The sequence below is a fragment of the Scophthalmus maximus genome, chromosome 2, assembly GCF_022379125.1.
Source record: "Scophthalmus maximus strain ysfricsl-2021 chromosome 2, ASM2237912v1, whole genome shotgun sequence".
NCBI classification, from domain to species: domain Eukaryota; kingdom Metazoa; phylum Chordata; class Actinopteri; order Pleuronectiformes; family Scophthalmidae; genus Scophthalmus; species Scophthalmus maximus.
In genome coordinates, this window is record NC_061516.1 from 13,842,049 (window position 1) to 13,857,875 (window position 15,827).

The following is a 15,827-nucleotide window of genomic DNA, read 5'->3' on the forward strand; positions in this document are numbered from 1 at the left end:
ATGAGGACATTCTGTAGATGATTCAAACGTGGAAAAAGACCAAGAACCTATTTCAGTTATTGTGAATTTATTGTAACATAACAACAAAAATATAAAATGTTAAACATAAATCAAATTTAAATGTTAAGGCACGTTTAATAAACCTCCAGTGTCAAAGACCAAAGTTCTGTTCTGATCCACTACTCAACGCTGAGGGAACATTTACACAACCTAACTACAGATCTTGTGTAAGCTAAAGTGCGGAGAGAGTTATAAAACTGAACTGAACATGACTACTGTGACGTTGCTAGGTGCACTCTTCCCTTACATTCACTTCACCTGCACAGTCATGATGAAACAAGGTCCCTGCAATGTGTCGCAGGACAAAGGCAACGCTTGACTGTTCACGTCTGTCCGGGCTGGATCACGGCTGTCACGGCCGTCTGCATCACTTGATTTCTTCTGCTGTTCAGAATGGCCTGAATTCTGAGCGTGAGCTATGGAGGAATGTGAATCGTGAGAATGGCTATTATGTGGGAACGCGCAGACAAGCACGTGTGTGTTTAAAACTAACTTACCGTCTGTTGCTGTGCAAGAACGTCCCGATAAAAGGCCTGTCTGCGCTCCTGCTCCTTCCCGTCACACTGCCTCCAAATGTCAGCCTTGCTCTTCACCTCGTCTTCAGGCAGCTGAGGATACTGCATCCGCTGCAACATGAATACATCAACGTTTACACACAAGGTAAGGCTCAACTGTAACATACAGTGAGGTTGATATAGTGGTATTTGAATCCTATTTGTTATCTGCTGCAATGCATTTTTATCAGCTGCGCAGACATGAATTCAAATTGTCGTGCTCATACGGAGACTTCAACATCATCATAACTAACGTACAACCTCAAAACTGTTACCACACTCGTAAAAGGTTGGTTGAAGCTGGTAACTGCATGCCAACAGTTTTATGATATTTGTCAATAACTATTTACAGAGCATGACCTGTTGTGAGAAACAAAATAATACACTAAGAGCTAAAGAAACCCCAACATACAGTAGCACAGGTCTGGTCTTGTGTAACGATGCACCAGAATTTATACTCTGTGATGATTCTGAATGTACTTTATATATGAAAAAAGTACTGCATCAGACATTTCCTTTTCTATTTTTACCTAAGCTGATTTCATGACTGTAAAAACCTGACCAGAGAAAAACTCACCAGGTGTAACGTGTAGTCCTCGATAGTGTGAGACCTCATCCTCTGCAGCGACAGGAAGGCCACCGACACGTTTGCTCTGGACTTGTTAAGCAAATCCTGCATAGACATGTTTTTTTTAAATGTAATAAATAGTACAAAGACACAAACATCAGAGTCGATCATTATAAAAATGATTTGTACCAATAGCTGTTCATTGGTCTTCAAATCCAAGGAGTCCTGGCTCGAGTTGACCGGGAGGCTGGACATTTTGGACTGAAGACAAAAACACAAAGACACGTACCATGTGAAATAACATTAAGTCAAGGGCATGAAGAGAGCTCTACACGCTGCTGCTCAGGAGAATCTGCTCTGCGGTGTGGACGCTCTTTTTTTTTTTTTTTACCTCAGCCTCGTACTCGGCCCAGGCATCTTTGCGTTCGGCCTCGCTGAGCTCCTCCTCTTGTTTGTGGTCCAGCAGAGATTCGTGCTCGTGGTACGACACTATCTGGTCTTTACAGGTTTGTAACAGCTGTGTAAGGACTGTATCCTGAGAATCAGACAAGAAAAGAAAAAACTTAACACGGCAAGTTCATCATGTGAGGCTTTGTCAGACGAAGAGGTGGAACTCGGATAACAAGGACGGCGACGTCACCTTTGGCAAAGCAGAGGCGATTCTCTTGCTTTTCTTTGAGTTGGGGTCGTTCAGCAGGTCCGGCTCAAACGTGTAGAGTTCTTTGAGTTCAAAAAGTGTGAAGTGCCTCTCGATCTGCTGCTGGTCCACCACCCGGTAGGACAGGGACTGCTTGGTCACCTGGCGATCGTAGATCTTCTCCTCCATGGTGCCCTGGACAAGAACAAGACAAAAACAGCAATGATTGAGAGGTTGATAGGTTAAGAAGAATTACAGCAGCTCTTGGAAACCTATGTCCAACATATTATTCTCCCTGCAAAATTTTGAGTTCATGAATTTAGATTTTCCAGGCAATTTATCAATAGTAGAATCTAATTAAAAAAATGAGTCTTCCGTCGTTCTCAAATTGTTTTCTCTATACTCTTGATATTAAGACCTCAACGTGCATGATGCAAGAAGCCTTACATTTACTCATATAAGACTCACAATGTTAATAAAACTTTCTTCTGTGAAAAAAACAAATAAATGAGTGAAAGAGCGGGCACACACCAAACCGTAGAGCGAGAGATCATCTTACATGTTACACTGAGTTTGTTTAATAGCAACATCAGTTCATTACCGCACTGAACATATTTCCCCATTTGTTGATCAGAAGACCAACAGTTTTTATTTTGGCGGCAGTAAAGGAAGAGCGGTGAGCTCACCTGAGCCAAGAAGCGGTAAACGAACACTTGTTTCAGCTGACCGAAGCGGTACACCCGGTATATGCTCTGAACGTCGTACGATGGATTCCACGAGGCGTCGAAGATGATGACCCTGTTGGCGGCCACGAGGTTGATGCCGAGGGAGCCGGCCTTCGTCGAGATGAGAAACAATCGCCCGCTGTCATTGAGATTGATCAGAGCAGAGACTTTGTCACAACACCCGTCAAAACATGCCGCCCTATCGTTGCAGTGTAATCAGAATGAAAAGGTGAGCGACCATCAGAGGATCCGTACCGGACATTGGCAGAACTGTTGAACAGATCCGCCCATTTCTTCCTGGATGTAGCATTGGTGGAGCCGTCGAGACGATAGTAATCGATGTTTTTGATCCAGCTGCCTGCTGTTAGAACAATAAACTCCCAAAAATAAGGACCATCAAGTAAGATATTTCCTAGTAAAGTTGTAATTATTTTCTTCTGAACAGAGTAATACCTTTGAATGCTCCTGGGTCTCTGGCATGGTGAGAGGCCGCGAGGAAATCCTCTATGAGGTCTAGCGAGATCAAGGACTGACTGAACACCAGCCTTGAGATGCAAAAAAGTGGATGTGGTTAGTTGTGGTGACGAGTCAACATCTTCACTTACAGTGTTTGTGCGTTCAAAGTCGCTTCAGAGCAGGAAAAGAAATGTACACTTTGTCATCCAGGCCTTCAGCCATTCTGAGAATCTCGAACAAGAGCACCATCTTCCCGGAGTGCTGCAGGACTTTGGCGTCACTCTCTGACACCAGACTCTCGTACCAGCCTTCAACTGAAGCCGTCTCTCCTACACGGAATACAACACAGGACAGTGTGTATTAGTCTGTAAGATACAGGGTTAGTCCTATTGATGTAACATGGAGCTTAAATACCTTCCGCTGCCGGAGCAGCTTTGGATGCATCAGTGATTACCATTGTACCATTGTTTGGGTTGTTTCCTTCTGTGCCTTTGTTCTCTATCTGTCCACTACGCCAGGCGAAAAAAAAAGAGAATAAAATGTAAATCACAAACTTAAATTGAGTTGCAATTTATATGGAACATAGCATGCGTTAATACATTTTCATAACGTTTGATTATGAACATAGTAGACTTTACCTCTTAGCCCTTGTGACTTCTTCGTTTCTCAGCAGAGCTGCCGCTTTGACTTGAGCCTTCTTTGCGAAATATCCCTGATTAAAAAAAAAAAAAAGAACAAAAGAATCCATTTAAGTGTGGAAATTTTAAATGCTTAAAATGTGTCAGAGTAACAAGGATCATCATGTGACTGAGGTACCTTCTTTTCTTTACTCATGACGTTGAGCTGAAGGCACCAGGGATGAGTCCAGATTCGGCCGAGTGCCTGGAAGTCCTTGAACAGGTTCGCTCCGATCTTCATCTGTCCTCCGTTGGTCACGACACCTTAAAAAAAGAAGAAGACATATTTAACAGAATCTGACAACAATACTGACCTTTACTTCCTTTACTTATTGATGATGATCATATCTCAGCCTTCAAGGATCTTGTGAATTATGTAAATGTTACACTTGTCACAAACTGCCAGGCTTTTGTGGCTAAAATCTATCGTGAACAGTGTCTGCAAGATACCAGCTAAAAACAATAATTTAACAAGAACAAGAACAAATGAAGGAACAACAGTCGAAGAATAAATACAGTATATAGATTTTAGTCAAAATACCTATTTTCTCCTTAGCATTTAGATTCTTGTATAACAGTAATAACTCTACATTTTTGCAGCAAAAATATGAAGAGGGATTCTTACGAGTGACGTGGTCAAGGTAGTAGCGGTACAACGTATACTGAAGCGGAGACAGCCGCACCGCCAGCACGTACTCATGTTTGGGAGGTAGAAACTGGGTCAACTCAGAGTAATCTCTCCTCTAGGAAAAAAAAGGTGAACACAGCAGTTGTGAGAGCTGGAATATGAAACCAACTGTATGTGTGTTTTTCTTTTTTTTTCTTACCTGCACACATCCAGCCAACATTGCGTGGAGCACATGCGCTCGCTTCTTCATGATCCGGACGTCTTTCGGCGTGGAGTCGGCACACTGGCCGTTCTGTATGGGGTTGATGAAGCGGTTTCGGAATTCGCCCAGCGAGCCCAGAAGATTCCTCTTGATGAAGTTGACCATGCAGTGGTCTGTGGGGGAATGAAATGAACTGGGTCATTACGAAGAGTCTGACTTCAGAATGAAACATCTTTCAAAACATTGTGCCTATACCTCATTTATTCTTAGGTCAAATAGATCCAAGTGAATCAAGTGAAGCTTGTTGTTATGAATGTTATAATTATGAAGCTTTGGTTCATTAGTAACTTGTGATATTTATATATATTATAATAATAATTTAATAGCCTTAAATAGTAGCATTGATAATTGATAAGTGTTTTTAATATTTAGAAATACAGTGTGAAGAAAGCCAAGTTGCCTTGTTGGTCTGTACACTGTATTGCCACACACACACAAACACACAATGTAACCTGAACAAAAATACACAATCACTGTCAGACCTCATTTACCAACAAAAATAAAGTCACATGATCACATCACAAAAAAAAAAATCTCTAAATACTCTGACCTCAGTTTAACATTTATTACTTGTGTGGATGTTTTAAACTTTTATCTTCGCATCTGTGTTTTCTGAAGTGCATCCCCCCGTTAAAATAAATCGAGGTATGGTGCTTCAGGAGTTCCAATATTCCAGTTTATATATTGCCATGACTTAATCTTCAAACTGAGGAAACTCCCCAGTCTTGAATTTTTGACAAAATCAGTTAAGTAGAAGTAGAAAAATATCATAATTACTTAAGGCACTTACACTACAGTTTAATAATGAAGGAAATATTAGAAAAAAAATTGGTAAATTTAAAAGTGTGACCTCATATCTCTTATATAGCATATTCATATAACGTGGTGGTTAAGACTTACACTCGACCAGGTTGTTTTGCATTGGCGTGCCGGTTAGAATTACTCGTCGTAGAGTCTTGATGGCGTTCATGGCTCTGGAGACGTTGGATGCATCGTTACGTAGGATGTGTCCTTCATCACACACCACGAAATCTGGGCCTGAGGACAAAAGACAACAGAGAGAGGGAGAACGGTTACACATCACAGACGTGTAAACGAACATAATGATATTTTAAAAATATGGAGTTACTGTACCAGGATCCACCAGGATCCTCTTCAACTCGGTCTTGGACTCCTCATTGGTGATTTTCTTAGCCAGTGACAGGATGCGGTAGATCTCATACCCCATGATCATAACACCTCCGTCCCTCTGCCACGTCCGCAGAGCGCGAAGCCGTTCGGGGGGATGCTTTATTGTAGCCAGTTCTGTAACCTTGACTTTATCCTTTCCCATATTGTCTTGCCATTTCTTGAACTCGCTGACCCAGTTGAGGATGGTGTTGAGTGGACACACGACCAGTGCCGTACGGAATTTCAGGTTTGTCGACAGCAGCACCGTGTGGAGGAACGTTACCACCTGTGAGACAACGGCTATGGATATGAACGCGCAGACGGCTTACCGCAGAACATGCTTCACAAATAGCAATATCTAAAGTGACTTTTAATTGATAGTATGTGTTCACCTGCAGAGTCTTGCCCAGGCCCATGCAGTGGGCCAGGATACAGCCTGATCCTGGAGCAGAGTTGGCCTTCTTCACGGACTCACAGCAACTGTCCCAAATAAACTGGACACCTGTTGACGAACAGCGAGAACATGTTAAGCAACTTGAGTCGGAGTTTAGTCCAAAAAAATGCGACTCGACTGTGAAAATACACAACTTGTTACTAGCGCTAAATAATAGCTTCCATAATTGATTAATTTGCATTAATTAACCCCATTTCTGGGAATAATCAAGTGAATCCGAATGTGAATCTGAAACTAATTAATGTTGTCATCGCCTTAAATGTGCCCATAGTTTGCGTAATAGTACAGCAATGCCCTCCTCGGTGCGAGTGGAGCCAGGGCGCAGACTCACCGTCCACCTGGTGAGGCTTCAGTCTCGTCACCAGGTTCCTGTGCACCTGAACAAGAGGCTCCTTGGTCTGCTCGTCCTGGTCCAGGACCAGCTTCGTGGTGATGGGACACACCACCTGGGACAGCTCGTCCGGTATGACGATGATCTGGGAAAACAACGCCAGACGATGACAGCGCGCACATTTGGTGTGTTTGCTCCTGTTACTAAACCTCAAAACGGATAACATGTCCTAAAAAAGAGCCACAGGAATATATCCCCCTACGAGCACGGTACTGTAAACATTCACTGATCGTCAACGCAGTGAAGTCTGACGGTCTGTGTGACCTGCTGTAGGTGAAGTACCTCTCTCCTGTCCTCCATGTGTTGCTCCCTGTTCGCCAACCGCTTGCATCTCTCCTCCTCCTCTCTCAGAGCTTCCTGGGTCTCGGCGCGGAGGTTCTCGTCCTCGATGATCTTACGGATCTTTTTGCGTCCTTTCGGTGTTCCTCTGACGTCGGTGCCCTCCTCTCCATCTTCTCGATCGCTCTGCTCCTGCACAGGAGGATCCGACAAGGGATATTGCCATTAGACAAACTCCCCCTTTCCCTCGCTCCAGAGGTTGAGTTGACGTTTGAGGAATTAGAGATGAGCAGATACAGATAAAAATAATATATAATGGCTGATATAAGAAACAACAGCTGCTACCTTTTCACTGCTGGAGTCAGACAACCAAATGCAGGGAACGGGTTTCTTCTTTTCAGAACTGCTCGGCGCTTCCTTCACTTTAGTGGATTTAGTGGAGCTAAAAAGTGGAGAGAATGTCATTTACTGTGCGAATGCAAAAGTACTGCAGTAATGTTTTCCAGTATTTCCAAAGTAAATATTGCACTTTTTTTTTGACAGAACCATGGAGTCAAAATAGTCAACATAAAAGTGTGCTCAAACTTTCTACATCAAATATTCATCTGTGGCTCAATTTGTCCCGCTGGTTTCATCACGTATGATCGTGTTTGTGTTCTTGACTTCTGTCACAGGAACAGTCAGGCAAAATATCGTGAACACTGTTTACATTAACATACCTTTTGGCGTTTTCTTCATTGGTCTCATCCTCCGACTGACTCAGGTCCAAGCTCAAGCCGAGGTCGTCCAGGTTCGACTCACTGCTCTCGCCACCATCGCTATCAGCTTGACAGAAATCACAAAATCACACATTAGAGCGGCGTACAAACTGTATTCCCCCGTTCGGCCACAGGAGTTTCTGATGTTAGATTTGTCCTTACAGCTCAGGGGTTTCCTGCTGGCTCGTTTCTTGCTCTCCTGCTTCCCCACTTCACCCTCCGCCGGGCCCTTGTCACCCGATGTTCCCTCGTCCAAGGTGAGTTTGTGTCGGAGCAGACGGTGCCTGAAGTTGGGCTCATCAGACGTGCTGGTGTCAGACAATTGTGAAGCCAAGTCGTCCCCTGTAACAGAGATATAGTCTATATTAGTTTCTCCCCTTAGAAACCCATAAAAAACAGACATGGCACCTGATAATTGGGAATCTTTGGTAATAGATTCAGCTAAAGATTAATTGGAATAGGACAAAAAAGATTGTTCTTATCTTAAGATAAGATGCACAAGAGGAAATGTGCAACCCCCCCCCAAAAAAACCAACAACCCCAATTTACCATTTTCATCTGCTCCATTTTCCTCAGTGGTTCGTTTGACCCCCTTATCTCCATCTGACTCGGATTCATCCTCCTGCGTTTCCTCGTCCGAAGAGATATCATCACCCGATGAGTAGTTGGCTTTGATTTGGGCCAAAAGCATTTTCTTAGCGATTCTTTCAAAAGCAGAAAAGAAGGAAAAGGTACCTGAAGTTCATTTCGTGAGTAACATCATCTGCAGCTGGATATTGTCATACTTCCAAGGCAAAAAAAAAACAGAATTAAGTAGCGCAATTAACATTTTAACATCAAAGTCCTTAACTCCTGGTTGGGCGCTAATACTACCCGGGAGTTGGCCTTAAGAAGAAATGAATTATGAATCACATCATATCTCCTCTTCAGTATACATTGTGTCAAAACTAAAGTCTTGAACTGACGCGTCAGTTTTAAAGCTCTTACAGTCATGCATCAATTTAAGTGAACTGCCACAATACTGGAAGACATACTTTAAGAAATAATAATAATAATACACGAGATTAAAAAGGAGGCCGAGACGTTTTCTTGAAGTAAGAATTTATTACAACACGTATTCTTCACAGCAAAAAAAAAAACAAAGACATGTTCTTAGTCAATTCTCCTTTAGGGGACGGGAGTAATATTTTCTTCCTTTTTTCTTTACTTCGTTTTTTTTGCCCGTTTTGAGTTGGAAACCGATATTTGTCAATTATTTTCATGTGAAAATAAAATTAGAGAGCTGACTGGGAGGAAACATACGTCTCTGGCACAGTAGCTTTCAGACAATTGGTATTGTCCTAAGGAGGGGTTACTAACAAAGTCTGTACATGAATATCTGCTCGGAGCCAGATGTGACTGCAACTGGTTTTAATCCCTTTATACTCAAGTGGAGTATGATCTGATACGGTTCATGATAAATAATTGGTTTTTTTATACCGTTCTGGTCACTTATTAGTAGAATTAGCTATGCTGCTAACCCATTTTACAGCTACCAGTGTTCAGTATACATCTCCCAACACAGGGCTGACCTTTAATTACACATGACAACTTTAAGTCGAACAGATTTCATGGGACCTGGGTCTGGCTCGCGTACATCTACTCTCTGGTCAATCGACTGTTCCGCATCAACCCGGTCTCGACGTGTACAGGACCCGACTGATCCTCATCTCAAAATGGATCCGTCAATGCAGGTCACAGGACACGAGATCAACCGTCGTTAAAATCCGACATCCGATGAGAGTTCATAGTAAAAGACGTACTGCGACGGTAGCAGTAAGAGTAAAGCAAAGCGATGTCAAGAGGACAGCAGAGGCAACAGACCGGAGCTGGTCGACCTCTCGACTGGGCGATGGGGTCGAAACAGAAAGAGCAGGAAACACTGAGGGATTATTAACATACTGCCACACGGGAGTTTGGCGTTGTTGCCATTGGTGATAACATGCTGTGTGGCCATCCAAGCAACGACTACTTTTAATGATTTATCCCACTAAACTACACACAGTCAATTTTACATTCCTGCTGACCATTTTCCTGTGCAATCACTAAAAACAGACTTTTGGGGGAGAAAAAAAAAGTAGTTTACAATATCCCAGAATTAAGTGTTTCTTGTCTAACAGCGCCCCATTCACTGCTGTACTGTCAGAAAATCCGACCTGGAAAAAAACATGAGAGACAAACAATGACGTCATTAAAAGGCAAAGTGAGAATTTGGCCGCTCCTTGCATTGTTAACGGTTGTTTGATTCACAACTCTCCATTCTCAGACGTACAACCTCCCCACATACATTTAAAAGCACTGACCTGGAGGACATTTTTATCACAAATAGTTTTTGAATGTGTTTTTATAAAAAAAAAGAAAAAGCGACAGCTGATTTACCTCTTTCTGCAGGGTTGTAATTCTGCAAGTTTAAAAGAGGTAAACGCTTACTGGTGAGGTTTAGAAGCTACAGTATGCTTTAGAAAATGGTCAGCAGTCAATGTATGTAGTTAGTTTTCTATACTGTGTATAGAAAGTGGGAAAAATACGAAGGCACGCTAGGGTCAGGTGAGAGAAGAAAAAGAGCCACGTGTAATCTGCCCACACTTATGTGTGAGGTTATTTTGATAACACTGCAGTGCACAGTAGTGAACCTATTGATTTTTTTTTTTGCAGTAGGACTTTTTGGTGATGGTCCCTGCGCACTCGTCTCACTTCCCGGCTGCTCATAGAGAGCCATATTATTCACCCAGCCCGGAATTCAGGTCGTTTGGATTAAATTTATTCTGTAGCTCATTGTGTACCTTACTCCGATTGGGAAGAGGCTTGCGCTTGTGTTTTAAGAACGTTAGGTTTGTTAGTTATTGATCTGGAAAGTCTGAATCTGTGAATATCTTTCCAACTTAACCGCAGTAAGGTGCCGTAGCAGCAGCCCCATGCACTTTAAGATCTTTCTAAGTGTACGCTTATCATAATATCATCCACCGTGCGCAGTAACAACAGAATCTCGCCTCAACCCAAGCATGCAGTAGAGCTTTATCAAATCGTGTAAATGCTTTTCCTCAACTGTAGGACGTCATAGCGTGAAAGTTTCACCTAAGAACGTGAAAAGTTAATTGTTTTTTTTGCCAATGAAAATGTTCTGTAATGAGTTCCCTGCTCGCTGAAGAAAGAAGTGGTTGAATGCACACGCACGGTTTTACAAAACTGTGCGCGCAGATTACACGTGGCTTTGTATTTTTCTCCTCTCACCTGACCCTAGGGGGGCTCCGTAGGTAAAACATACTAAGAGACAAACAGGTTTCCATGAATACTGTTGCCAGTGGTGAGGTTTTTGGGCACTAGTGGTCAAATTGTTAGAAAAAAGGGTAATTTATGTCTGATTCATTTTCTTCACTGTTTCGCGGCTGCAATTTATTTTATTTTTTTATTGATGGGGAAAATCTTTCTGGGTCAGAGTACGTCACTTGACCTCCAATTTCAACGCAATTTCAACACTGCAGTTCTTCGGGGCTCAGCTTTGAGCAGCAAAACTCAATTCACCACCTGGGGTGATGTCAGAAAGCAAAGACCAGTATTGGCAAAAAAAAAAAACAGCGAAAGAGAGCAACACTGTCAGAGAAACAGAAGGACAACACAATGTGATCTTTTTTGGTGGAGGACATAAATTGTAAAAAAGTCCAATCCGGCCTCCAATTACTTTGCTACAGCATGTTGCAAATGAGAAAAATTAATTCTTCAAATATTACAAGACCTAAGGTCAAAGCTGCATGTGTGTAATGGACAAAGTAGACAGTAATACGCACATGTCAATTAATATCACTGAATGACAGCTGAATATCGTCTCGGCATTGATCGGAGTTTGGTAATGTGTGTTGTGTCAACAACCTTTATAGCGGTGGAGACTTTTGACATCGTCGGTGAAGCCAGTAAAGGCGCTGAGTGTGTCACGTTCACGCGCTAAGACTTGATTCGAGGGGTTAGCCGTCACATTAGCTGCGACTGTGGTAGTGTACGTCGGGCAGCAGGGCTGCTGTTTGAAGCTGCAGTGATAAACCTTTGTTATGAACGTAGCTTGAACATCAACAAGATTTTTTGAAGAAGAGAGAGCTACGAACCAGATTGTAAAGTATTATGTCATACAAAAATGTATCATTCGTCATGGTGGCCAAGAGCAAATAACAGAGCCTTGGTGTTGATGCCTTAAACATCGCACCATTCAACAATCAAATGAGCAATATCAATGGACATGCGCAGCAAATCCCGTCTACTGCAGTTGGTTGTGAACTCTGTTGTCCATCACGATTTTGCATAAACACTCGATGGACAAACGATTGTTGATGGAAATGTGTGAGATCTATGGAGGCTTTGGTTGGTTATTACCAGAAAACTATTTCTAGGCTCACAAGCTTTCCAGTATTTTGTTTGCTGGACTGTGAGAGTAGCTCGATAACAAAACCTGAGATTCACAGATCTTTATCAGTATAGTCTTTAAGGTAAGACATCGGACTCTGAAATCATGCAGAATCAAATCAAGGCCCACAATTGAAACAAAGCCCCTAAGTTCTCCTCAAGTCTTGTGTGGTAGTAGAATAACTAAATATATATCTATCTATATATATATATAGAAAGATATATATATATATATATATATATATATATATATATATATACACACACACACACACACACACACACTGTATATATATATGCGGCCAGAATTAACAAGGGCTGCAACAGGAAGGACATTTTTACTTAACTTTTGCACCTAAAGGAACTCAAAAGCTAGACAATAAAGCTAAAATGCATTTACAGAGCTGTGTACATCATATCAGAAATTTAAAAATATATATATATATTTTGCCATTGTACGTAATTAGGGCAAAATCAAATTGTCACACCAGAACTGTAACCCTCACTGGGTTACTTTTAGAGCAGAATATGCTAAAGATAGTTCTCATGGTGAAGCATAGAAGGCTCACACATGCTAACAACGGACAACACAAAACATTGCTTGCAATTAGTAATAATTTAAGGAGATTGAAGAAAGAAATGACTTTGATTTTACTTTGTTTTTTTTAAAAGCAAAAATAATACAGCAGGTGTCTCAAACTTAATACCTCACCTGTAAATAACAATATTGAATCTACTTGACTTTATTGGTGCTGCTCAGTACAACAGTTCTTTGTGCATATTCTGTAAAAACAGAAACGAAGGCTGAAATTCAAAACTGTCTAAATATGCATAAACACTCACTGAAAATGCCCCTGTCATACATTAACAGGTTGAGCTGTAAGGCAACAACAAAAAAAAAAGTAAAATAAATGTACATCTCCATTCATTGTTCAGATTTACCATTCATTGTTCAGATTTACCATTCATTGTTCAGATTTATCGTAGACCTCTTCAAGGGAAAAGTGGGTCAACTGAAACGCATCCTCTTTTTATCTACTCACTGCACCAGGAGGATTATAGAAGTATTGTTATGAGAAATATAATAATGACCATTTTTGAATAACTTAAATTTAATTTTATGGATTGAATTGACATGTACTGGTTGCACAGTCAATGCCAGACAAGCAGAGTATATTGCTTATTCTAAGCAGGGTTCAGCCACACTGCGTCAGGGCCCGTGCTGCACATTTTTAAACCTCTACAGTGAGTGTTGGATCGATGGTGCGCGGCTGCAGCTACGCTTCGGTCGCGTTTGAAGAGACCGCAACGGAGTCTTAACGACATTGGCCTTTCTAGGTCTCCAAGTTGCGGGCTTTCTTCCACACCTAGGGTATTTCACAAACTCTACGTCCGGGCTTTTTGAACCATACCTATTTTCTGGATCATCATCATCTTCTGCTGCCCACGAGGGCCCAGACTGCTCCTCATCTCCTATGAGGACAAACATAAAAAAATGAGAAAGGTCAATTGTTTCATTAAACTAGTTGTATCGTTTGAACAGAAGAGAATTAAAACCAACAGGAAAAGCAGCTCAATAAGTTAAACATGGCGCTGCCTACAGTCAGGGCCTCAGTCTCATATTCTTGTTTTCTGACGAGGGTCCTCCTCTGTTTTTCTTTTCTCCTCTCTGGGTCTGTTGGTCTACATCTTTAATCTGATTAAAAGATTTTGGATGTGAAAAATGTATCTGATTCATTCACCTGTGGCACTAATCACATTAATGATGGCTCCCTAAAGGCCAATACTAAATGCTATCTATTCAATCCTGAAATTAATAAGAATTATCAGTCCAATCAATGTGGAAATCTGCATTAACTGACCATTTGCCCACTTCTTGAGGGGGGGAGCGGTAAAAAATTAATAAATACAACATTGAACTTGTCAGCCAACCCTTTCTTATGTAAACATCCAGCACATCTCTTGATATAGGATAACAAATATAAGACTCACCTGATGATTGGTTGAACGCTGCTCCCCCCAGTAAGACCACATCGTCGGTGATTGGCTTCATCTTCTGGTCACTTCCGTCACTCGCAGAGTAGTCGTCGTCGCGTCCGTCTTCTTCGCTCGACGACGATGATGATTCCATCGCCTGCTGACGAGATTTAGTCTTGGACTTCCCCGTCTGCTTTCTAGCCACACGTTCCTCCTCTCTTTTCATGAGGTGGGGCTTGCTGATTGGCATCAGCGTGTTCAAGTGTTGTACTTTCTTCTGCGAGTCTTGATCGTCACTGGAGAAATCGGTCCCGCTCTCCCTCCGCGCTTTGACTCTCCTGTCGCTCGAGTCAGACTTGGGCGAGCGCTCCAGCATCTTGCGTTTGCGACGCATGTTCTCCGGTGAGATGGGGGTGGTCTTAGTGAGCCAAATGAGACATTTCTTGGCCAACTTGGTTGACGCTTTCCCACCGTCCTCATCACTCTGGACTTCATCTGAGCTTTGGGTCATGGCTGCTCGCTCAAGCAGAGCTGTGGGGACTTCATCGGAGTCAGAGTCATCTCTTGCTGGGCTCGGACTTTGTTCCTCTGTGTTTTTGGCTGGTGCTGTGGTAGGGGTTTCCTCGGGGTCAGAATCGCTGTCGCTGTCTGCGGCTGAAAGAGACGTTTTGGCCTTGACGTCACTCGGTCGACGCAGCGGTGTCGTCTTCACGCGAGGAGACCGTCTATTGCCTTGTTCCTCCTCTAGGTGTAGAGATGCACTCGTGCTGTCGTTGCTCATCTTTCTGTCAATTCTAACGCATGCAACAACTGTCTCTTTATCGTCGGATGCATCTTTTCCCTTTGGCTTTTTATCCCTCGTGTGAATGTCCTCCTCCAACTTCAAGGCATGAGAGGGAGGCTCCTGCTCCATAGGCACGGGCGTAAGTTTAACAACTAGTTTCTTAGTCATGCTGAGCCCCGTTTCAGGGGGCTTCGGGCCTACCTTCTGTGTACTCTGCTGGGCTTTGTGCGGATCTGAATCCATGTCCTCTCCGGGGCACTCATGTGTACTTCTATCATCTATGAAGCACTTGGAGTCAGAATCATCATCTTCCAAATGTTCAGCTGCCAGTTTCTGCAAGTCACCCAAGTGTCTTTCATCAGCGATATCCAGCTCTGTGTCCGTTACAGGTTGTGTCAAGTCATCACTGAGGAACTTCTCCCAGCAGCCGAATACCTCCAAGTCACTGAATTCCTCCTTAAGGCTTTCCTCAAATACGTTAAGGGATTTCCGCAAGCCTTTAACGACTGACAAAAAAGACTTCAGGTACAACTGGCGAACGCCGGGCGTTTGTTTGTTTGCCGTCACAGTATTAATGAAATTGAGAAATGTCCGGTTCAACTTGTTTGTGGAGTCCACTAAATGTTTGGCCTTTTTGGTCATGTCCTTGGGAATCTGCAGCGCATTGTAGTTGAACACCACGTTACCGTCCATACCAGTGTGATCCCATTTATCCAAGGGGAGGTTTTGTGGCAAGTGCTGCAACATGTCGTAGAGTGCAGATTTCTGCGGCTCCACCCGGTTTCTCCTGCGCTGCTGATGCCACAGACGCCCCATGTTCTCGAGGACACTGTCGCAGGCCATTACCAGACCGAACAGTGGCTCGGGGCTACAGACGTAGCAGTACCATTTGCTCTCCAAGATGCCCGACAGCTCCTTCCTTCCCAGGTTTCTCAGAATGCACTTCTTGCAGAAGGCGTTACTACAGAAGTCACAACAGATAAGGTTGCCTCCTTCAGCACACCATCTGGATGAGG

At 42.8% G+C, this 15,827-nt stretch overlaps 1 protein-coding gene across 2 annotated transcripts in view; it reads right to left on the reverse strand.

Moving 5' to 3' along the window:
• Positions 1–50: 50 nt before the first annotated feature.
• Positions 51–15,827, reverse strand: part of LOC118300138 (transcriptional regulator ATRX-like) — a 27,390-nt gene continuing 11,613 nt past the window's right edge. For both annotated transcript variants that reach the window (XM_047337038.1, XM_035624258.2), the window contains exons 9-34: positions 14,043–15,817; positions 13,463–13,523; positions 8,169–8,323; positions 7,782–7,961; positions 7,581–7,686; positions 7,207–7,303; positions 6,865–7,053; positions 6,523–6,667; positions 6,130–6,239; positions 5,702–6,023; positions 5,468–5,605; positions 4,505–4,680; positions 4,303–4,420; positions 3,817–3,941; positions 3,639–3,712; positions 3,415–3,509; positions 3,197–3,329; positions 2,998–3,089; positions 2,800–2,905; positions 2,506–2,683; positions 1,823–2,014; positions 1,574–1,717; positions 1,372–1,443; positions 1,192–1,287; positions 558–686; positions 51–476 (exon numbers count right to left, since the gene is read on the reverse strand). In XM_047337038.1, the coding sequence (XP_047192994.1) occupies positions 384–476; positions 558–686; positions 1,192–1,287; positions 1,372–1,443; positions 1,574–1,717; positions 1,823–2,014; positions 2,506–2,683; positions 2,800–2,905; positions 2,998–3,089; positions 3,197–3,329; positions 3,415–3,509; positions 3,639–3,712; positions 3,817–3,941; positions 4,303–4,420; positions 4,505–4,680; positions 5,468–5,605; positions 5,702–6,023; positions 6,130–6,239; positions 6,523–6,667; positions 6,865–7,053; positions 7,207–7,303; positions 7,581–7,686; positions 7,782–7,961; positions 8,169–8,323; positions 13,463–13,523; positions 14,043–15,817 (5,101 nt within the window). In that variant the 3' untranslated portion in view covers positions 51–383. The remainder of the gene's footprint in view (positions 477–557; positions 687–1,191; positions 1,288–1,371; positions 1,444–1,573; positions 1,718–1,822; positions 2,015–2,505; positions 2,684–2,799; positions 2,906–2,997; positions 3,090–3,196; positions 3,330–3,414; positions 3,510–3,638; positions 3,713–3,816; positions 3,942–4,302; positions 4,421–4,504; positions 4,681–5,467; positions 5,606–5,701; positions 6,024–6,129; positions 6,240–6,522; positions 6,668–6,864; positions 7,054–7,206; positions 7,304–7,580; positions 7,687–7,781; positions 7,962–8,168; positions 8,324–13,462; positions 13,524–14,042; positions 15,818–15,827) is intronic.